This window comes from Alternaria arbusti (genome assembly GCF_024043155.1).
Source record: "Alternaria arbusti strain BMP 1465 chromosome Unknown scaffold_1, whole genome shotgun sequence".
NCBI lineage: Eukaryota > Fungi > Ascomycota > Dothideomycetes > Pleosporales > Pleosporaceae > Alternaria > Alternaria arbusti.
In genome coordinates, this window is record NW_026249941.1 from 3,546,586 (window position 1) to 3,570,302 (window position 23,717).

Below are 23,717 nucleotides of genomic sequence, written 5' to 3' on the forward strand. Positions count from 1 at the left end.
TGAGTGCTCACGGACCCCTGGCCAACCATGCGCCCCGCCAACGTCGTCAACCTCAAGGCAGGCAGCCCCGAGCTACGGCCAGCTTCCAACATCCACTCTTTCAGTCCCAACAACCTTTTCGAGCTTTGCACAGGATGGCTGAAGCTCCCATTGGTATGCGCAGCTGCCTCAGCTATATGTGAAGCTCTACTTACCCTCAATTAGTCCTCGATGGCGGTACGGGTTTCCTCAAGGCGGGTTACGCCGGACAGGTATGTTCTATACAACGCGGCTGACAGGTCATGGCAAAAGCTAACAAGTCCCTCTTTAGAACTTCCCCGACCACCAGTTCCCCTCGATAGTCGGCCGACCCATCCTGCGAACCGAAGAGCGAGATGGCGGTGACATCCAGCTGAAAGACATAATGTGCGGTGACGAAGCAGCGGCAGCGCGCTCAATGCTTCAGATCACGTACCCTGTATGTGCATTATCGAGATCTCAAGCTGCCTCCGAGCTAACGCTGTCTTGTCCGTAGATGGAGAATGGTATCGTCAAGCGCTGGGATGACATGCAACACGTCTGGGACTACACCTTCCACGACAAGATGAAGCTCGACACTACAGGCCGCAAGATCCTCCTCACCGAACCGCCGATGAACCCGCTCAAGAACCGCGAAACCATGTGCGAAGTCATGTTCGAGCGCTACGGATTTGGAGGTGTATACGTGGCGATCCAGGCTGTCTTAGCTCTATACGCGCAGGGATTGTCATCTGGTGTGGTCGTCGACTCGGGAGATGGTGTCACGCATATTGTTCCCGTATACGAAAGCACTGTCCTCAACCATCTCACACGCCGTCTCGATGTCGCCGGACGCGACGTGACCCGCAACCTCATCGCCCTCCTGCTACGGAGAGGATACGCCCTCAACCGAACCGCCGACTTCGAGACCGTCCGTCAAATCAAGGAGAAGCTCTGCTACGTCTCATACGACCTTGAGTTGGACCAGCGTCTTAGCGAAGACACAACCGTGCTGGTGGAATCCTACACTCTACCTGATGGTCGTGTCATCCGGGTTGGCAGCGAGCGCTTCGAGGCTCCCGAATGTCTGTTCCAGCCGCATCTTGTGGACGTTGAGCAGCCCGGTATCGCCGAGTTCCTATTCAACACCATTCAAGCGGCCGACGTCGATGTCAGGAGCAGTTTATACCAGGCCATCGTGCTCAGTGGTGGTAGCAGCATGTACCCGGGTCTGCCAAGTCGGCTGGAGAAGGAGCTCAAGCAGCTGTGGCTCACCAAGGTCTTGGGCGGAAACCCGGAGCGACTCAACGTGGGTACACACCTACTATGCCGGCTAAATTCTGCTAACACATACACAGAAATTCAAGGTCCGCATCGAAGACCCGCCACGGCGAAGGCACATGGTGTTCCTTGGTGGAGCTGTGCTCGCACACATCATGGCCGACAAAGAGAACATGTGGATATCAAAGGCAGAGTGGGAGGAACAGGGCGCGAAGGCACTGGAGAAGCTGGGCGCGAGATGATAGTAAGGAAAGCATGCAGCGACATACATCAACCAACAAATCCAACAATTTCACGACACGACCTGCGTACCGCAAATAGTATGAGTGACCCGAGACATGTCGCTGGTGATATACTACTTGTCACACCTTCTCAAAGCGGTCTTGTTTGCCGCGATTAACCTCGGTGTTCCATAAGCAGCCTCAATCTCCCACCTTATACAAGGGAAAAACTGAACAGGTCTGTAGACTACATTAACATAAGTACATGCAAAGTGGGTGTGTTAACATCGATGTAGACCCTAGGGTGTTCACCTTTTCTCTAGGTTAACGTACTTCATTGCTTTTGCCTATTCCTATGCTAATGCGCGCCGACTCAATGTGCCCGAGCTCCTCCGGCGGCTGCATTGCTTCATCTACCTGAGCCGCACGCGGGAGATCTACCAAGCTGTACAACAGTACAACTTCTCCATCGCAAGTTGACGCATTGACGGGATGCCCAAACAACTGCTCTGATAGCCGCGCTAAGCTCTGTCCTCTGGTGCCCAAGCCAAACTACGTGACGGCATCGCATCGCGGCGAGCAAAGCCGGACCCTCTATAGAAGAACATCACATACATTAAAGTTCGTGCGCTGGCGTCATCGGTCAGCGCTCAGTAGACGATGGAAGAATTGTGTGTAGGAGCGGCTTCGGCGGCAGTGCCTTCAGGCGGTATTTCCGCATGTTGGGTAATATGGGATTGTGCAGCGTTGTTTGTACCGTGCGAGCGGCTCTCCCTCCAAATAATATCGCACATATATTCTTCGGCGATGTTAGGGTGAACTTCGGGATAGACAGAGAAAAAGGCGCATGATGGATCACGATCGGTTCACGTCGTTACATCCAGCCAATATGTGCATGCCCTTTTGCGAAGAATGTCGCGGTTGTGCTGCACAGGTGGAATGCACTTGGCGTTGCGGCCGCAGTGTGGTGGTGTCATGTCTTGAAGGCGCTACCGTTTGGTCTCATCAGACCGTACTTTGGAGAGCACGCGCGCGGACGTGAAAGAAAAAAGACGTTGCTGCAACCTGGCGCAGGGCTCTGCTGCAGATGCAACGGTACCCTATCACACCCACCACGGCGCTGCAGGGCAATGGAGGGCAGTTTGCAATGCTGTCTTGACACCACGCGTTTAGCGCCGGGCATTCTAAGGCGGGCACGTGTTCGGTCTTAATCATGAGCCGGGCATGCTGCACTGCGTCATGACGGACAAGCTGCACAAGCTGCTTAGGCGTGTTGGACGATTCGCATGGCTAGCGAGGCAGGAATTCAGCGCCCCGCCCAAACCGCGAAACCAAGGCCTGCGAGGTGAAATGACGAGATTATAGCGCCTGCTATCATGGCGCGCCTCGCTGTAGCGGCCTTGTCCTCCGTCGGTACTAGCTATGTAAAGGCCGCTGTGTACCAGTTATCCTATTCACTGTTAGATTAGCTTTCAACCCTCTTCGACGCACTGCACTCCATCTTACTTTGATTGTGGACCCAGGTTTCGGGAAAACACACGCGCCATCTGTACTCCGCCATAACCGGCCCGCAGCCACCTGTTGCAACTGATAGACACCGGCTTGGTGTGCTGCCAGTAGCAGGCGCCTGTGCTTCCACCACATTGAAACGGGGTCCACTTGAGCCGTGCATCAGGCTCGTTACCCTCTCAGGAACGATTACCGCACGACGGTGCGCCTTCAAGCGGAAGATCAACACTGTACCTTTCCAATAAGATCGGCTACCATCCCCGAGCCCTGCCACCAAGTCCCAAGCCTCTGCTGGACCCTCCCGCTGCTAGATATATTAGACACCGCCGCTGCTCTGTGCTTTGCTGCCTGCAAGCACGGTACTCCATCTTTCGATTATCCCTCTCCTCGCTGTCATTCAGGAGAAGTTGATATAACAACTCACCGGAGCCGCACCCTTCCTTCCTCCAGGTGAACGCGAGATATACTCGCCACTCGTCATATGCGATCTCCGCCAACGTCGCCTTCCCTTTCGCGAGTCATCTTCAGATCCGATACCTCACACCAGAACATGTCTTCTCGAACTGCCGACCGCAGCATGCCTGCCATCAGCTCGCCTCTCTCGCCCAGATCACAGCCTCTCGACATCCCTTCCCAGGCTCGACGTCGCCCAGCCATGAACCCACGGCAATCCAGCAACACCGGCCCTGCTGCACACCTGAGGCTTCCTTCTCTGCCCCGCTTCCACCCAGCAAACTACGCTTCATCCCAAGGCTCAAGTCATGCAAACACGCCTACTGCTGGTCCTGACAGCCCCAACTCGCCCGCTTCGCCTCGATCATCCAACAGGCAGTACGAGGTTCAGAGACAAATGTACCTCTACCAGCAACAACTCCTCGCCAACACGAGCCGTCAGCACAGGGGCTTTGGACCGAAGCCAACCAGCCCACGTCTGGAGCCACTCGCCAGCCCTGGGGTAGTCACTCCCTTGGAACTCGAAGAAGACGCCGGCGGCTACCTTACCGCTGGTGTGAGCCGTGCCGAAGCCGACCAGCACGTTGAGAAGTACATCCGCGAGGAGGCTCGTCGAAGGGGAGAGTACTCTCCTGGCCGTGCAACCTCCGTTGGTGGCCATTGACTATCTCGCCACCAGCAAAAGCAAACACACCACCACTCAAGCACTGGCACTCGGACACGGCACCGAAACAACTAGCCGCTCTACGCCTTTCTATTTGTCGAGCAATTTCGGAGTTATATCACCTACGGCACGGAGCATCAACGGCGTTCATCATCCTCATCACCATTACAAACAAACAAAAAACCCAGCACACGAATCGTACACAAACAATAGACGGAGAACGGATGGAACGGCTCGTTCTAGCAAACACGGACTCGCAACATTCTTCTTCTTCTTCAACCACACACTCCAAGTGCTGGAGCGTGGCAACCCGATCGCTTTTTCTCAAATACCCAACTATGCGTTTCTCACCCTCGGAGTATACAAACGTACCGCATGCATGCATCTCGCCTGTCCATAGCTTCGCTGTAAGCGCTCCACCAGTTGGTGTCGAGCTGGGCAGATGACGGGTCTTCTTTTGTTTCCTCATGTAGCTAGCAATGACAATTCAACTCTATCCCATTCATCATATCATTTTTTTCGCCTCCGTGATGCATGCCAACAATGCCTCGATCTACAATCTCACAAATCTCACCCAACAAACACTGCCACCTCCACCCTCCCTCCCTCTCCGCCATATCCAGATAGGTAGAACCCGAGCATGCCGACCTACCCGACTCATGCCCTCCCTTCCCCATTCTTTCGCCCCCATTAAAAAATCACGCCCCTCCACTTGCCCACCCCGTATCCTTTTACCCAGCATGCCAGCGCGCGCCGGCCACATTCGCCTCTCTGAAACACGCGATCAGCTGCTAGCCGCCGAAACCAGCGGACATGTGTACAGACGTGTACTGAGTCGCTGTTACCACCGCTAACGTGATTCCCTGCACTTTCCTAATGTAATCAACCACGGCAATGAGAATGCAGAATATTCCCCACATCACTCCATAGTTACTAAGGTTGCAAGCCAACGCATCGTAGCGTCCACTAACCCGTGCGAGCGGACCCTGATTCTTTCTTTGCAGTTTGGAAATTTCCTAATCTGCGGGAGGCATCCAATCCAGCTTTGCACTGGCAGGTTTAATCATGGGCTACCACTATGTGACCAAGGTCTGCTACCGCTGTGGTTGCAGTTGCACTCTCGCTTCGCATCCAGCGGCACTTACCACCAAATCTTCGGGTCAATCGTGATTTCAAAAAACCAAGGGAAAGGGATAGTCGAAAAGCAGGTTTAGACGGCCCGTTGACCAAATGTTTTGATCATCGCCAACACATGGCCATATATCAGCTGAGATATCGCTGTTCATGTTGATCATTCGGCGACGACATTGGCGTTGGTCGCCGCAGGCCGTTCGCGTAAACCTGCGTGTGTTTGCGAACAAAGGAAGATGGCCCAACTAAAGATCATCCTTCTATTCTGAATGGGTGATGGGGGATGTGAGATTCGCCAAGCGCAAGGTGCCCCGCAGTGCTGTGAAGGATCTTCATGGTGGATTGCTGCTTGGGGTGAAGTGTGCCGGGTGGGTGATCTTGGCCCGGAAGGGGTTTGGACGTGATGCTTTCGAGGGGAACCGTGATTGATGTGTTGTATGTTGCGCATGGGCGGTTGTTTTTGCGGGAATATGCATGTGTTGCGCATATTGTTTGTGTTGTTGAGATTAGGGCCTTGCCGTACAACAAATGTGCTGGTAACATCCTTCTCTTTGTTGTCCTAAACCCACATCTACCCAACGCAAGCTGCACTAGAGATGAAAGTTGGACTGCGTTTAGTTTGCCAGCACATGCTATTTTTGCACAGCCCGCTCAAGATCGCACAGGAATGCCACAGAAAAACAGGGTCTTTCTTATCGCCGTGTTATTTCGTTTTGGGACCGGCTTCCCTGCGTCTTTTGATACGAAAGCCGTTGGTTGGTGTGGTGTGGTAGACTTGTGCCCCGTGCACCTTCCTTCACGGATCTAAGATGCCGAGTAAATGCCATGTGTGTGGGTCAAGAGTTATGCAGGGATTCGGCATCGGTTGTTTGTGAGCTCCCGGGCATCGATGCTGTTGTCAGTAGATATGTGGTGCGCAAAGGTCGTGGCACCCTGATGACGCGTGATGATGAGAGTGATGCAGAGAGAGACGCGTGTATATGCTGGGAGAGCCAGGGAAACCTCGAGATGGAGGAAGTGGTGCGATTGCAGCCTCTTACTCGTGGACCGCCGAGATGATTGCAGATCACGTGCGTGCGCTCATGAAGATCAGGGAAATCATTTTGAAGATACTAATCGCTTGTTCGTCTATCTTGAGTCGACATTGCAGTAGTTGCATTCGAGCCAATCGCTCGTACTCCAGGGTAGATTAGAGCCGCGCCTGCTACTCGTCATTTGTCGCAAGTCGCTCTATCGTCCAATAACTTGGGCTCGGTTACTATACAATGAGTTAGAGCATGATTGGTGCAGTAGTGCGTGCATGTCCAGGTAATGATGAGTAACCGGTGGTATTTTTCAAACTCCACAAGACGGCACACGATAGGTATTTCGAATCGACACTGCCTCCACTTCACGAGGCGCGAAAGCCATTAGCGTACGCTGCCCAAGTCGACTCGCTGAACTCTGTCAGTTATTAGCATGCCGACGTTGACGCACGTGGCCGTACGTTTGCCGCTCTTTCACCGCTTACTCTCCCATTGCGCCTCTCACGCCATAATCTTGGGAAATTTGGTTCGAACCGTAGCTAGTGTGACATGACGACACACGAATCGAAGGCCCAGGAATCGGGTCGTCGTCGGACCCTCGTCTGGAAAATGTCGATTCGATTGTAGCAGAGAGTCAGGTCCACTTCTTACTCCACAGCCAGCGCGATTTGTAAGTCGAACGTAATTCAGGAACGTCCAGGAACGATGGGGATGTGTTTCAGGAACGCCAATCATTTCGCATCTGGAAGGCGCTGGGGATCGAAAAGTCAAGATGACGATTGAAAGAAACTACGTCAGCGGCGGTCGCGCTGGGATCTGGGATGCGTGAACATGATTAGGCCTCATGCAGTTAGACTCCCTCCGCTCTCCGCTGCTCCTTTGGGTGAAGGATACCTCAAGATGCAAGAGCATGTAAACATCAACAATCTTACCATCGCGATGGTCCGGACATACACTTCGATGATGCGGCGCTCCACACAATCTCGAAATCATCCTGACGATGCATCGGGAGTCTCCCTTGAGCCGCCTCACAGCTGAACTTTCTCCACATCATAACGACCACGGAAATGCAGTGCGCACATCAACAAGTATCTTCCACAACCCCACTTGAGAGCCGCATCATCTGCGACCCCGCAATGCCGTGTGGGCTTTTGCGGAGGGTGTGGTCAGATCTTCTCACCGACTTCTCGTCTTACCAACCCGTCGGCTCACAGTGCGTAGTCAACTTATGCAACGATGGATCCAGAAGGTTAAGTTCATGTTGCATCGTCATCCTCACCTGTACCTATGCGTCATTGTTGACATCAAGAGGCGGACAAGTACAATCACGGAACACCGTTGTTTTCTTAGGTTGGCGCGGGCCACTTCACCGCTGGCTTCTCATCAATGGTGCAAGGATTGGATGAAAAAGATATACGGAGCCTGCTCAAGACTCCATCCTAGATGTGGTCAAGTACTACTGTACATGCACGGAAACCTTTCTCGTCTAGGCATGGCATGGCGGGGAAACCTGCAATATGCAACTGCGCCAGGTCTCCCATCAATAGCATGAACTCACGCAGGAGACTGTTCCGTCATGGATTATGAAAAGACAGGCGTCGAGGACGTCAGCGTGGGATGTTGACCCAAGAATTGGGAGCAACCGACAAGGTACCTCATCCACCAGGTGGAGGTTGTCAAAGTAACCTGACCAGCACTAACAGCCTTGCTTACAACTACAGTTAAGAAACCCAACCACAGCCCAACACAAATCAATCAGCAATCTTCGATCGCAGTATTCCTACAGTCACATGTACCGCTCCTCCACGATCGCGATCGCCAGCACAGATCAGCCGCGTCGGGCCTTTATTATCGGACCGTATAGGGACCCGCCATGCACGAACGGGACATGGATATCTTTGCGGCAACCACGCGTGGGATCAAGCGTCTCAAATTTCTACGCGACTCGGGATTAGTTTCCTTTGGGTGATCAGGCCGTCGGGCATGCCCGCTTTCCTTGCTGCAACGGTTGCGTGGGGTCCTCGAGGATAGCAGGATACAGGCCCATGGCGACGCGCGTTGGTTTGCGGCAAGCTCGCTTGTTGGCTGGGTAATCGTTGCTCGATGGTGAGGTGAGGTCTCCATATTGATGGATACTTATGGAGACGACATGTGTGGATGGTTTGAACAATGGTGAGGCTTCAAGAGTAGACGAGCGAGCCGCGTATGGGTACTGCTGCGGTGGCGAAGGACTTCGATGAGCATCTGGTCGGGTGAGGCGGTTGTGACAATAAATAATTGGAGTGTTCTGCATTCAAGTCGATTTGGTGTGTCGGCCATTGCGAACAGATGGCAGCAACGTATGTGCTTCACAGAACTCTGCTCAGCGAGTGCGTCAGTGGCCTCAGCTGGCGACGAGCACTATGAGTTTGTCTGCTCAATATTTCCGCTCGGTATGAGTGCGCATCGTACAGCCAGCGCGGCATCGTCAACGCATCAATTCTTGTACGCTGGCAGACCGCTGTATCAATTCCTCTTCAACAGAGTAACCTCGTCATTCAAGGAGCATTCTCATCGTAGCCATGCATATATAAGTTTGCGTAAAGACTCGAGTACATACTCTCTTTCTATTTCCAAAGCAATCTTCTCTAAACCGCGTTCTCATAGCTACTCCTGACAACCCCAATAACATAAAAACCAACCATGGCTCGAAAGAGCTCTCGCAGATCCCGCCGCACAGAAGACCACCCCGACCCCTTCGCAGGCTACGACCCGAACGACCCCCGCGACTATGTAATGAGTCACACAACACACGACGATGGAACCCACGACTACTCTTCTGGCCACATCGACACACCAAACCATGGTCGTCGCGGCGGACGGCAGCCGACCTACGACGAAGCCGGTCAAATGGGTTATGCTCACGCGGCTTATGAGAACCATATGGGCGGAAGGGCGGCTGGGTGAGTGCACTCGATTCTTCTTTCGCATTGTTTCTCGCCATGCTGACTTGTACGTTTTACTAGGTACGGCCGCGGCTACGTCCAAGGTGGACAATACGGCTTCAGGAAAGGGAACTATGATGAAATGTACGATGGATATCAAGAGGGTGCCGATTATGGATACGACAACATGTATCAGCAAGGTGCTTTTCACGATGATTTGTATAATTGGTATGGGGGCTATGATGACTTCACTGGTGGTGGCATGGGTGGGTATGGTGGGTATGACGACTTCCACGGCGGATATGGGGGGTATGAAGGGTATGGCTACGGGGGATATGATGACTATGGTGGAGGGTATGACGGGTACAACGATTATGGAGCGTATGGTGGTTATGGTGGTTATGGTGGTCATGGTGGAAATGGCGGATACGGCTATTACTGAGATCTCATATGAATAGTCAAGTATTGCGTTTGGACTGTCAAAGACAGCCCACGAAATTCTTGCTCGATATCCATAGCTTCATTTGATAAGCAGGGTAATCTGAATTGATGTCAATCATCGATCTCCAACATTAGTCATCATTTAGCTCAGGTACTGAGGTGTAGTAAAGCAATGTTTTCTATTCTCTAGCAACGATTGTAGTATGGTTTTCTCCCTTTTTCTACATGCAAGCATCGTGATAAGCCCCTGAGGGCAATAAGGAGTGTGAAGAATCGAATGCTACTTCTCCGATATAGTCCACAAAGACCTCTGCACTGCGACCGGAATCCTCATCCTGCTTTGCATCTTCTGTACACCTCTGCCGGGCCGACGTTGAAGTACGATGTTTTGCTGGCACAGATATCGGCTTAAGGCCGAGTGTTGGCGCAGACGTATGCAACATAGCACCTGCAGGTAAGACGGCAAGCCAGGTTGCAGGGCGAATCTGATCCAATATCGATATCTGTGCTAACGCACTGGCGATCGCCTTCTTTGGTCCTGCCGACGGAGCGCACTGTGGGTCGGGCGACCCCTTGTGAAGCATCTTGCCCCGTTGGGTGGAAGAGAGGCTCGCAGCCAAAACGTGGTACGTACCCAGTAGGAATAACTCCTACGGTATCATAAGACAAGAGATCAGTCGTATCCGTTGTTGCCAGTGCCTATCTGACTGGCAAAAGCCGTAGAAACGCTACGAGCATCGTCGTCCTCAAAGCCACCAAGTCCACTACGTAGACCGCGACCAGCACCGAAGCCAGTGCCAACGTTGGGACCCTGGCGGGTAGTCTCTACGTAGCGGTTGAGACGGTCAGACTGACTGAGGGAGGTCGGCTTGTTGTAGTCGTTCAAGCTCAGGCCAGACAGGCTGATACCGCCCGGTGCATCGCTGCGAGTATCGGTAAGCTCGCTAGCGGCGACCGACTCACCAGCAACGCTTGCAGGCGCGCCGTTCTTGCCCTTACCGTTGGGGCGACCAGGAAGAGGCCATGACTCCTGGAAGTTGGAGAACATGGGAGGGTAGTTGGAGGGGACACCGACACCACCAAGAGCAGAAGAGTGGACCGAAGAGACGTCATCTGGGATGTAGCCGACAATTGAGCCGTTGTCGTTGTACTCCTGGCGGGGCTTGTTGCCGTTGAAGCCAGCCTGTCGACCGGAAGTCATAGCATTGGCGTGCTGGTAGGCCATCTGGTAGCGCTGGGGACCACGGTAAGTCTGCTTCGGGCGGCTGAACTGCAGAAGCGAAACCTGCAAGTTGGTCAAAGGACCCTCAACAAGGCAGTTGCGCTCCTTAAAGTGCAGAAGAAGGTAGTGCCATAGCGGATGCTTCGACAGGACCTTGGGGTTACCCAGAATGACGAGACCGTACTTGGCTCGGGTCAAGGCGACGTTGAGACGACGAGGATCGCTCAAGAAACCAATACCCTGGTGGTCGTTGGAACGGACACAAGATAAGATGATGAAGTCCTTCTCACGACCCTGGAAAGCGTCGACGGAGGCAACTTCGACTTCCTTGTAGTTTTCCTTCTTAAAGCTGCCGGTTGCCTGCATGGAGCTGACAACATAACTACGTTGACCTTCGTATGGAGTGATGATACCGATATCGCCAGGTTGTACACCCGCCTTGAAGAAGCGGGTGACAATCTTTTCGACGTTCTGAGCCTCGGTACGGTTGAGGTAGGATGTTCCAGAGGCTGAGATTTCTTCGGCACCGAGGTTGGACCAGAACATCATGGGGCTGTCGACAACGGGCCAGGGAAAGTCGACATCGCGACGGATGCGCTCCTGCATGGTGACACCGTTCTGAAGAGAACCCTCGTAGAACATGTTCGAAGGGAACTCGGACAGACAAGGATGCATACGGTACTGAACCTGAAGGCGAATAGGAGAGCATCCCAGAATGACGAGACGCTCGAAGAGAGACTGGTTGAGACCAGCTGTTGCGGCCTTCTTGTTCATGATGACAGGTCCAAGTTGCTGGTGATCACCAACAAGCACGACCTGCTTACATCCTAGTACCAAGGGAATCATGCACTCTGGCTCGGCTGACTGTGTCGACTCGTCGATGAGGACGGTGCGGAACTTCATCTTGGAGAGACGAGGATCACCAGCACCGACGCAAGTGCAGCAGATGACATCGGCTGCGTTCAGAATCTCGCGCTCCGCTGCTCGGGTAAGCTGCTTGAACTTCTTCTCATCTTGGCTTGACAGTTCACCGACATCGCTCTTCAACTGGTTCAACTTGTTGAGCTCGACGTTGGTGTCGTTCATGCGGACTTGCTCGTGGAGGGAGAGGAAGCCGACAGGAGATTCGACATCCTCCCTAGACTTAGCGGTGACACGGACAGTCTTCAGCCCAGTAAGATGAATACGTTCGCACAGCTGGTCAACAGCGACGTTGGAAGGTGCGCAAACCAGGACCTGGCTACCGCTGATTTTGCAGAGATGGTAGATGATGGTGGCTGAGGTGACAGTCTTTCCAGTACCAGGAGGACCTTGGATCAAGCTGAGTGGCTTTTGAAGAACACTCTTGACAGCGTTGATTTGACTGGCGTTCAATTCAGGAAGACCTGGAACGCTGAACTTGCGAGGAATCTGGATCTTCATGGGCGCAGAAGCAACCTCGTGGCCGAGAAGACGATGGAAGATGTAGCCTGAAACACTCATCTCGTCGATGGCAAAGGTCTTCATGGCATGTTGCATGCGGTCAAATGAAGTGGCCTTCCAGACGTAGTCGGCGCTGAAGTTGTGGGTGCACTCGGTAGGGACGGACTTGTGGTCGCCCTTGGTGCGCAGCTCAATCGTCACCTCATCGGACTGGTTGTTTGGGATCTTGATGACATATCCAACGCCTTCCCAGTGTGGACGGAGTTCTCCTGTATAGCGCAAGCGCATCTCGTCGCCGACTGCGAGCTTGACGTCGCCCAGCTCGAGCTTGGGGAGGATGAAGCTGGCCGTGTGCTTGTTGTTCAGGGCCATGTCCCAGCGAACGACAAGGTTGTCCTGCGACTGCGACTCCTTCAGCTTGCGATCATAGTCGGCCTCGATCTTGACTAGGGGACCAAAGACGTTCTGGTATTGGAAGGCGTCATCGTAGCGTAGCAGGACCTTGGCAATAACCTCCTCTTGACCAGCACCCTTCTCAAGGTCGGCAATTGTAGCATTCGCGTTGTCCTTCCATAGCTCTTCGAGTTTCGCGATCGTCTGGGGGCTGAGGTGGCGGGCGCGGAGTTGCTCCTGATCGCTCGGGGCAGGTACGAGCCAAGGGAGGAAGGAGCGGTCCTCGATGAGCGGCTGCCAACGCGACACGTCCCAGTTCATGTCCTTTTGCGAAGGCATGGAGGCGCATGGCTGGCGACATAGGAGGACGACGACGGTGTCTGATTTGGCGGGGATGAAACCGAGGAGGAAGACGTTCTTGGTACCGCAGTTGTAGCATTCGAGCGTCGTGTCGCCGAGCGAGGAGGCGGGGTGGAGCTGGACTTCCTTGTGACGGGCGCGGACAAGATGGTTGATGATATGCGAGGAGGACGAGTTGCCACGGGCGCTGCAGAACCACTTGCTGCAGGCGAGACACTTAACAACGCTGCCAGCGTTGTGAATACCACAGTATGCGCCTAGTCGGGACATTAGTATGCCTCGCATTCCCTCCCAAACCATCATTACCTACAAGCGTGTGCTGGTAGCTCCACCTCGGCGTCTTCCGCTCGCATAGCAGACTGGCCGTTGCGTCCGCCGACTGGCATGCTGGCCATGCTCTCCAGGTCGTCTTCATCGTACTCTTCGTCGTCATCTGCGCGTCGCCTACGCGAAAGACCACCGCGTGCAAGATCGCCGTCGAGAATGCCCTCGTCTACGTCACCGGCGTTGATGGTGGCAGCCGAGTCGGACACCAGGTGGTTGCCCATGTGCGTAAAGGCACCCTCCATGATGAAGGTTCGCGTCCAAGGCTCCTGCTTTATTCGAAATTTGTGGGGTCGGGATCAGAGGGTCGGGGGCAGTTGCGGCCGGAGGTGTTGTGGGTAGAGTATGAACAGGTCGACTGCTCACACCATTTCCAGCGGGAGGTTGTGTGGTAGCGCTTGGCGTGTTTGCGCGCGCAAGTGGTGGTGGCGGCGAAAGATTGTGTCTCAAGGTTGCAGCAATTCAGCGGGGTCGGAATGTCGGAGCACAAGGCTTAGCGCGTTTCTTACCTGAGGCATCGCTCTTTCCTTCACAAGACCCTCACTCCGCCATCAAACACCATAGCTCCGGTCGAGTCTCTTTTCTTTCTCCTTTGTCCGCCCAATACCGCCATTCTATATACCTCGTCAGTTCAGGACCCGCCTCTGTGGCAGTGGCGCTCTGCTAGGTTTCACAACGGCTTTTGATCGTCAGTGAAATGACCTGCAGCAGAGCCGCATTAATGGACCCTTTATTCTAGTGCTAACGTCTTTTGTACGGTTGTGTCGAAACCATACGCCCCTCATGCACGCCATCTTTGGACTTCTTACTTGCGAGGTTCGATACAGTGCGAGCTGAGGAGTCCGTGATTGCTGCTCGACCATGTCTGTAGTAATGGTTCACGGCTTTGACCGGTTTCTCATGCTGCAGAAGACATCACTCACATTTATCGCATTCATTCGCTTGTATGACGTCAAATGTGGCAGTAAGTTACGAGATTCTATCATGGCCTTCCCCCATCCGCCAACTCAGAGGTCTTACCAGTCACCCCAAGTGTGGCTTTCACAATGGCCGAGTAAGGGTGCTCGGCTCACGTTACCCGAATACTCTATACAACTCGAAAAGACAGGTCTTCACGGCTTGCAGAATAATTCACAAGAGCGATTGAACACCATCGACGACGTTAGCCAACTCCGACAAAGCCCGAGGTGCGACTACAGTTCGTGTCGCATTCTACAAAAAATCGAAGTAGAAGTACAACTAATCTTGCATACTCCCTACTTGCTAAGATATCATAGTGTGTATCCAGCAACTTGGAAATGCGACACGAATTCTGGCCACCCCTGATGACACCTTTCCTACGAAGCGAGCATTTCCACCCCCACGTCTGTGTGACGGTACAACGTCAATGTACTGATACATGACGATATATTCAGTCTCTTTACATCGATGCTGCGTACTGCCGACGCAGTACGATGCCAACCCGCCGAGCACTATCGCCGGAGAGCATCCGAGTGCCCCACACCCACTCATTGGAAGTGGCGGCAGCCGCAGTATCCACACGGGTAGGCTCGTTGGTTCCAGGAGACAAGGCAACAACGTGCCGCACGGGACTGGCCGAATGATCGATCACCGCTTCTTTACCTCATGCGGGGTGCAGTCTTGCGGCACGACTTGCATGCGTTTCTACCACTGGCATTGCCTCCAAGCCGCATGCGCACACTGTATCAGCCAGCCTGCGATATGGTTTTAGCAGGGGTGGCGTTGCCTCCAAGCTGCAAGCCACTACTTCATGACTTTGGCTGCATGGGCTCAGAGAGCATCGCGAGGTACGTCGGTCCATGTGTATCGCAAATTCACAATATCTAGTGACAATGGCGTGCGACCCAAAATACGTAAACAGCGCATGTTACGGCTTGGCTGAGGCATGAAACTTCTCCGTATGATGCCGCGAGGCTACGTGTACACGTTTTGGTCCACGCGCAGCTTACTCCGTCGCTTCGCTGAAGGATAAGGCCCCAGACTATTCGATATTACGGCGGGCTGAAGGAACAGGAGTGAAGCAACATGATCGACTGTACCGCGCCAATGATACCTGACGCATTGAAAACCACGCCATATGCAGCCGGCTCGAACAGTCGTGTCATAGATAACCGCATCAGCATTATCGAATGAGCTTCGTACTCAGAATGTCGATCGACACTTGGGCCATCAGAATCAATCACTCTATGTTGATTGATCACCTTCTCGCGGCACTTGCGGCTTCAAGAGGTGGCCAAATATACCGGCTACCTGGATATATGTTAGTAAGCAGTCTCTTCTCTGACCTACATTGCCCGTTGAGACATGAACATCCCTACACCTGTACTGCAAAATAATCCGAAGTAGGTCATCTCATCATTATCGCAATGATAATGTCACGCATCTGCAAGCCTCCTGCTAGTCAGCAGCTTATGCACAACGCTCATCTTTCAATCCGACATTCCCGAAAATGCGAAGCGAGAGACGGCACCATTGAGGTTCATGTTTAATTCCACATGCATATACGATCTTACATCGACCCCATCAGGCGACGACATCCTGCGCCTTCATCATGCAGGACGCCTCATTCACAGAATCAACAGCCCACCGGAAGATTTTACATCTGACGGGCTATCAGTTCATGCGCAGCCCCCACATGAAGTACCACGTTGTTCAGCGCCTGGTTCGCATATCCACAGTGGGACCCTGCTTGGTGAAGACTTTGATGAAGAGATCTTGAGTAACCGCGGCTTGCGCCTGCACAAGTTGATCGGCGAATGCGAAAGCCGCGGGAAGGACATTCCAGCCTCAAGTCAATGGCTTGACGTTTGATCGGAGTACGGCGCCACGTGCGGTAAACACCACGCTGCAAGCCTCGCAGTCAAGGAACAGAGTGGATACCCAGCACCTACCACCGAGTCGAGCGCGCTTATCTCACAAATTGCGGAGTTTACCAAATTCGCAGAGTCCTTACATAGAACAGTTACGCCCCGCAGAAGCGAGGTACCCATACCAAACGCCCCGAGGCTCGTGCGAACTCAGAACTCAGCTTAATGCTTACGAGAGAATCGGAGCATCATCTTCACCGATCAGAAATCACGGTGACACAAATCCGATATGCCTCACCTTTTCGAATCTTCTTTTTTCGGTGCAGCGAACATCCACTCTCAGCCTCGTGCATGCTGCAACCTCCGCAATAGATAGTGCAATCGGTCCTACTCCACGGTCATACAGCATCGTAAACGCAAGGCACAACACCCACCTGCCTTTCCCGCTGCTACATACCCATCACACAGCATACTCGTGACATGTAAAACACATCGGATCACCATCCGAGCAAATAGACTTTCGAATAAATCACGCATGGCAGTTCTCAGCTCCGCATCCACCCGCCTCGCAGGGCAGTCGTACATGAACACGTACATGAAAGCTCGGCCCCGCAATCCTTTCCAAGATTTTCTCGCTCAAGCGACAGTCGCATTCGTGATAGCTCTTGCCAGGCGAGCCATTCACGTACTGAGGGAGTGACATCCACATCGTAAATGTCTCGCATATGTTCTGCATGCTTTCGCATCCACCATCTCCGATGCCCAATGTGTGCCTCAAGCCCAAGCTGTCCTCCGAGAGGTTGCGAGCAGAGCGCCAGCAGCGGGAAACCAAAACTCTACCTAGCTACTTACCTAACCAACACGTGCCCTTACCTACCTACCCGCGACATGCGTGCCCTGCGTGCGTGCGTACGTGCAGCGAGACTTAGCAACACCTCACGCCGAAGGAACGCTGCGTTGCGCTCGGACACTACGCATTGCGTGCATGCTGTGTAACATACTATACATATATACACATGGCTCATGACTCGGTACATGATCCAAGCCCATCTGCATGCTGCACACTGCTCCGTAGTAATCCACGGCCATAGGTCAGAAACGGGAAGGAACGAAACGAAGGAAGGTGGACGAATGCGCAGAGGAGAGCGAACGCACAGCCGCAAAAGACCAGAGTTCGCGTCACACAGGCACAGCCGCAGGCAGGCAGGCAGCAAGACTATTGAATTTTGACTCGTCTTCGTATACTTGAGCTTGAACTTGGTTGAATACGCCATGGAGGTTGTGCAACGTTACCGCGGTGATCGGATCGTGCCGTCCTGGTTCCGCCCTTGGATTTTGCTTTTTCGCGTGTCCGCCAACTCGCAGCTGCCAGCCTCGAACGGTTCCTTCCATACTTTCGGTACGGAGGCATCATCACATCATCAGTACAGTAAAACACCATCGCGCATCTCCATCCATTCGCGCAAGGCCCACTGCCCAAACCCAATCTCTTCTTTCCCCTTACCTCACCACTTTGCCTCACTTGCCTCACTTCCTGCCTTACCTCTGCCACTCAAATCCATGGCCCAGTCCAGCCTCTGCGCCCAAACCACATCCGCAACACCCGCAAGACCGGATAGTGGCTTTTGCGTTCCCGTGCTCTGCGGGGAACTTTGAACCCACACTTCCGTCCGCCGTCACTGGGAACCTACGAACCAGCGAGCGAAACAGTTTACGGGCAAGCGGGCGTGCGCAAGGTTTACACTTTTTTTTGCTTTCATCAACCCTACCCGTGCGCCACGGTCCAGATCGACGACCGGCTTTTGCTCCTTTTCTATTTGCTTTTTTTTTGTCAACGCCAACGGATTAGGTAGCTAGGCTTGTGGTTTTCTCCGCACGTTAGCTAGGGCGGTATACTACGGTACATAGTGTTGTCATGATGTAGTGAAGCCGGGGTGCGGAGTAAGACGTGTTTAGTGCTGCATGTGGAGAGCGAGTGTGGGGTGTGTTGGCAGACAGAAGTCATTCATTCATTTTCGCGAAGAAGCTACTGCAATAGTAAAGCGCAGCTGTAGTGTGCGTGCGGATGGTTAAAGCTTGGAAGAGAACACGAGGTTAGGACGGAAGCTAGCCACGTCAACCACGGCCATGGTGGCAGGCAGAGGTTAGCTGGAAATGTCATTGTTCAAATTACCATGTCTGCCATGCGCATGCGTTGCGGCGGCCTTGGTGCGGCTCCGAGGAAGTGGTTGAGAGGGAGCGTAGCTCGTGCTCTCGAGACGAAGATCGTGAACGGCTGCGTCGATCGGGCTGCAAGGCCAGCCCGCTCCCAACCCATCGCCCCTTTCCGCCAGTTCCAGTCCAGCCAGTCTCCTGAGCGACGGGAAAAATATTTTCTGTGGTCATCATTCACGGTGGTCAGAGCATGGAAGCATCGAGAAGGAGGGTTGTGTGGAAATTTGACTTCCAAATCTGCGCAATCGTGGCGCTGAAGCCGTGTGGTATCATTTCTAAATGTTTGTTGAGTGGTATCTTCCTGATGATTAACCTTATCCCACGCCAATGCCATGCCCATTACCCACAACAAGCTAAAGAGCCAAAGAGTGAACATGCGCCAATGCCCACCCCTCTTCCTTGCAAGACTAGCATGCAAGACCGGGCCGGCCCACGTATAGAAGTGAAGAGAAAAAGATTGCACCAAACCATGTCCTGCATCGAAGCGAAATTGATCGTCCTCTATCGGAAGGAGGAGACGAAAGAAAGAAAACAACCCGAAAAGTCAACAGCCGACCGTCCATGCGAAAACCCCGCACCGCAGGCTCGGCAATTGAAAACAATGCTATGCAGAGCAGTTTTGATGTTGTCGTAGCGTCGTTAAGAGTTTGCTAACAAAGGAAATAAGAGAGAACAGTAGAAGCTTTGTACAGGTAATGATCGAGCGATGAAGCTCAAGAAGCAAGTCTATGGGATATCGCCAAGATGCAGTAACTAAGGTCAAAGTTTGCTCGCCGGCAAACTATCCTTGTTGGTCCCCCATGGTTGAGTGTTGCGCCGATGACCGATGTGAAAACAAAGTATTGGTTATAGAAACGGGTATATGCTAGAAGCGAAGAGTGGGACGAGGCGATCAGTGTCCAAGAGGACACATGATCAACGATAACTTTTGAGTGCCGAGGCCAAGTTGCGGTTCGATGGAGTTTTGATAGCCGTCGGAAGCGGGCCTGCCAACACAATGCGGTGGCGCCAGGGCGCGGTATTTTGATTGAGAATCGGTCGGAATTGTTTGCCGTGGCCCTTGTCGTGGCGCCAGGCACCGATGGAAGATGCCGAACCGGAACGCCGTAGGATAGCAGAGTAGAGGTCGGTATGGATGAAATGTATGATACAAGCTGGATCGACGCGTGGCGCGTCGTCAGCTGCAAGCAGTGGCGTCATGCTACGCTATCGCTCAAATGTGCTTGAGCGACTGATGGAGTCTAGGTCGGATTCGCGCGACTCGCTACCCGCGCGTTGCTGTTCTTCCTTGCGCTTCCTGCGCTCGCTGGGCGCACGGCTGATCAAGCGCCTCACGAAGCTGCGGCTTGCCTTGGTGTTGGTGGGCTCTTGAAGCGGGCTGGCAGGCTCAATGGATGATCCGCAAGAAGCGTTGGCGGCAGGCTCGGGTGCGTCGACAATGTCCTGCTTCTTGATCTTGCAGAAGAGAGTGGAGAACAGGTATTGCTCGCCATTGCTGTCGTAGAGCGGGAGATGACGGTAGCCTTGCTGGATGCTGTTGAGCTTGGCCGTGAATGTAGCAAGAGGGGCGTGATTGGTGGTTCGAGCATCGAGCGAGTTCCAGACAGTCCAGCGGACGAAGACAAGGCTGGGGTACCTGGTCGTAACTGTCATATCAATCTCGTTGCCGAACTCGGGGTTGTAACCATTGCCCTCTACGATGCGTGTTCGCTTGCGCAGGGGGTTGCCGATGCCAGAGTGACCATTGCGAGCAGATGCGTCCTGTCCGCCGATACCGGTGGCATTCGCACCCATGTCTTCGGCACAGTACATCTCAAACTCAACATAGGGGTTGATGTTGGCTTCCTGTCCGAGACCGCGGGGGCGCGGGAGCTGTTGAGCAGAGATGATTTGCACAGTGAACTTGACTTCCTTCTTAGGTGCCTTCCTGTGACCAATGACTGGGGTCTGTGACTCAAGACGAAGAGCTGCTGGCTTCAGCACGTAGCCGGTGCGGTCTTCTCCGCCAGCAAACATGGCCTCGTTCAACTGTTGACCGAGATCATAAGTTTGCCAGTTCAGCGCAGCCATCTGGACGCCGCGACGCCAGAACTTGAGGGGATCAAAGTTGGACGAGTTGATGCGGAAGGCGTGAGGGTAGACACGCATGAGGCAACGCATGTTATGCTCCTCAAGCAAGTGCTTCTCACGGGCTCCAGGCTTGGTGAGCTTCTCGAAAGCGCGCTCGTTGATGGAGAAGACATGGTTGAAGGTGTTTGCGTCGATGCTGCCAAAGTCGGTGAACTTGACTCCTCTTGTGTAGACACCAAGATTGCCGAGCTCTTTCGTGATGTTGCTGGTCTTGGCCTTCTTCGGCTTGCGGCGATCATCTACTACCTCAGCAGTCTCGGCAGTGGTTGCATTGGGGCTGTCGCTGTCTTCAGCTGAGCTCACAGCTGCGGAGGTGGGTAGCGTGTTGTTTGAAGTTCGGGGCGTTGCCCAGAAGGATGCTGCTCGCTCTGGTGGGCTCATTGAAGGCGGGCTGGAAAGAAGAGGCGAGTTCGGGATGAGGTTGTCGTTCAGTATCACGGGTCTCGACCACGGAGAGCTGAAGCTGCGCTGTCTTCGGGAGGTGATCTCGCCCATGAGAGCCCTGGTGTCGATTTCATCGCCAGCAGCACGCTTGACCTTGATGAGAATGCGGTGCTTCAGCTCTTCTGGTGAGGGTAGCGACTGCGACTCAAAGTCTAGTGGCTGGAGAACCAATTTGTCACCAAACTCCTGCATCATGATCTTGACCATGGCAGACTGTTGGACCGGAGAGCAGTGCACCTCAAGCGAGAGGATGACTGGGTAGGGTGATTCTGTGAAGGCGTACTTGTTGATGACCTTGATGGTGTCTTGGAAGAGGATGCTCTTGGTCAGAGTGCGGCCGTGCATGACGACCGGAATGTTGTCGGCGCCATCCCAGCAGTCGATCTCAAGGCATCGGCAGCCCTTCTGAAGCGCAGTAATGTACGCCTCAGTGCTTGATTCGCCTGCAACTTGACGGCCGAGCAGGTAAGTGTTGTGTGAGCTGGAGATGTAGTACTCGTTCAATGGTCGGTTGAGTTCCTGTGGCTGGCCGACTGGCTTGAGGATGGAGTTGGCAGCCGAAGTCAGGTACGTCTGGAAAGCGGGGAAGTTCATGGCCAATGGCAATGGGACCTCTCCGCCTTCGGTCGGAGTAGCAGCCATTCTGGGTCTTGTTGCACGTGCAAACTTCTCAAAGGTGTTGGTCCAGTATTCGAGATCGGCGTTCACGTCTACGCCTTGCTCGCGCTGCAAAAAATCGAAGAAAGTGTACTTGTCCATCTCAATTTTTGAGCCAGACGTGTATGTCTTGTAGATCGCCTTGATGTCTTTGCGCTCCTTGAGGCGGCGCACAAAGTACAAGAATTGCGATTGGTTTAGTTTTCCAGCGTCGAGGGTATCGGCTTTCTGGAAGTAGGCGCGAAGGGTGGCTTCGGTGCAGTTGATGTGTAGACTTCGGCACAGCTCGACGGTGCTGGGGAAGTCAAGTGTCTCGTCGCCCTCGCCACGCTTCTTCATTGCGCGTTGCCAGACGAGCTTCGCGCTCTTGTCGGCAAAGCCCAAGAGGCCGGCCATCAGGTCGATGCGGTTGCGCGACACAGACTCAAGCGTCTGAGTCCACATGTTGAAGATGCCAACGTCAGGCGCAATCAAGTGCATGGTCCGTATCCGACCCTTGGAGCGTGTTGTGTCGGTGTAGACAATGGTAAACCAGTAGGGGGCCCAGTTCTCGGATAGGTTGCACTCTTCGCGGTAGTGCTTAGCTTCCGGACCTGAGCGGATTTCCTTGACATCGTCGATGTAGAAGGCTTTGGAGGGGCGCGAGGAATCCCAGAACACCTTGGCTGATTCCAGATCGAGCCGCAGGTTGATCTCCTTCTTCTCCTTCTTGGTAATCTTTCTCAGAACGGTGCCTTGCTCGAGGCGCGAGTTGCGTACGGGGGCGACGACGGCGGCGTCTGGTATCGAGCTGAAGCTGGGTGTTGGGTGTGAAATGCCGAGACCGTGGATGGGCTCAAAGGGGTCTTCTACGGCTTCCTCCTCCTCAAAGGCATCGAAGTCGGAGATGCCAGTGTCGGCGTCGGCGGCAGTCCTGCTGTCGCTGCGGCGGCGCATGATGACGGGGCCGGAGCTCTTGTCGCGCTGCGCAGACGCATTGCCTCGGCGGAAGCGACCTGGAATGCCCTGCGCGCCGCGGCTCACTCTGCGGATCAGGCCCGGTCCCTTTCCTAGGGCCTCGGCCATGGCTGAGGGTGAGGATGTGGGCGGCGACTGGACGGGTGGTGGAGGCAGGAGCGACTCGGGCAGGGTGTAGGAGGGAATGGCCGGCAGCGAGGACGATACGGGCACCATGCCCTCGGGCGTGGACTGCAGGGAGCCATTGAGAGAGCCATTGAGGTACGAGGCCGTCAGCGCGGGACTGGAGCGGGCGGGAATGGTGATGGCGCGTCCGAAGCTGGGCGAGGGCGAAGGCATGCGCGGTCGCGAGATGGCGTCGTGCAGCAGCGACATGGTTGGTGGTGTGGAACAAGCAAGAGGATGTGACGGGGCGGGCTAGTAAATCTTCATGGCGCGGGCCGTGGTGAGGGAGAAGGAGCGTAACGGCGAGCGGGCGCCTCTGGGTAATAAAAGCAGACAGGATCAACAGCCTGCTGGGTCCTGGTGGAAAAGCGTAGGCTAGGAGCAGCTTCGCATCGTGAGACTGACGGAATGCGTTTGGGCTATGACGAGTCGGGCTTGGGAAGCGCGCGCTGCGCGAAGATGCAGACGCAGGTCAGCTGGGATTACTGGAGAATTGAGTTGCATGCACTCTGCATGGATAATTTGGGATCTGAGTACTCCGGAGCAGTCGTGGGGGTTGCAAGCGAATCGCGTCGGCAGACCAGGGCGGGCGAAAATCAGTCAGCGCGCGAGTGGGTGCTGCAGGAAATGCGGAGAAGGGTGTGGTGAGGCGGCGTATCGTGAGTGAGGTGGTGGAATTGTCGGTGGTGTGAGGGTCTTGTGCGTCTGCAATTGGGCGTAGTGTGGATAGTTGCTGGATAGTGTGCGAGAGGAGTGGGCTGTAGGGCAGTCAGGTAGTAGTATATGGGCAACGGCTGCGCTTGGCGGCCGTCTCTGGGCCAGGAACAGACAAGGCGCTCACCGAATTTTCAGCTAAATCTTACAAGCACACGATTATCCCTTGACTCCTAGTCATTCGGGCTTCCATCCGCCTCCGCTCAATTCGGGCTCCGAGGGCACTTCCCTGTTTGTCTCC

At 54.1% G+C, this 23,717-nt stretch overlaps 4 protein-coding genes across 4 annotated transcripts; 3 read left to right on the forward strand and 1 right to left on the reverse strand.

Moving 5' to 3' along the window:
• Positions 1-134: 134 nt before the first annotated feature.
• On the forward strand, positions 135-1,520 carry ARP2_1 (Arp2/3 complex subunit, actin nucleation center; the record flags this gene model as incomplete). Its single annotated transcript, XM_051441859.1, has 5 exons — positions 135-153; positions 205-251; positions 311-457; positions 515-1,306; positions 1,356-1,520. 5 exons carry the CDS (start codon positions 135-137, stop codon positions 1,518-1,520), a joined length of 1,170 nt encoding a protein of 389 aa, XP_051308030.1.
• Positions 1,521-3,558: 2,038 nt separating this feature from the next.
• Positions 3,559-4,125, forward strand: J4E86_001290 (uncharacterized protein; the record flags this gene model as incomplete). Its single annotated transcript, XM_051441860.1, has 1 exon — positions 3,559-4,125. The coding sequence occupies one exon, from the start codon at positions 3,559-3,561 to the stop codon at positions 4,123-4,125; it is 567 nt and encodes a 188-aa protein (XP_051308031.1).
• A 4,838-nt stretch (positions 4,126-8,963) lies between these two features.
• Positions 8,964-9,647, forward strand: J4E86_001291 (uncharacterized protein; the record flags this gene model as incomplete). The annotated part of the gene is made up of 2 exons (XM_051441861.1): positions 8,964-9,223; positions 9,287-9,647. 2 exons carry the CDS (start codon positions 8,964-8,966, stop codon positions 9,645-9,647), a joined length of 621 nt encoding a protein of 206 aa, XP_051308032.1.
• Positions 9,648-19,615: 9,968 nt separating this feature from the next.
• On the reverse strand, positions 19,616-22,972 carry J4E86_001292 (uncharacterized protein; the record flags this gene model as incomplete). Its single annotated transcript, XM_051441862.1, has 1 exon — positions 19,616-22,972. One exon carries the CDS (start codon positions 22,970-22,972, stop codon positions 19,616-19,618), a length of 3,357 nt encoding a protein of 1,118 aa, XP_051308033.1.
• Between the last annotated feature and the right edge of the window lie 745 nt (positions 22,973-23,717).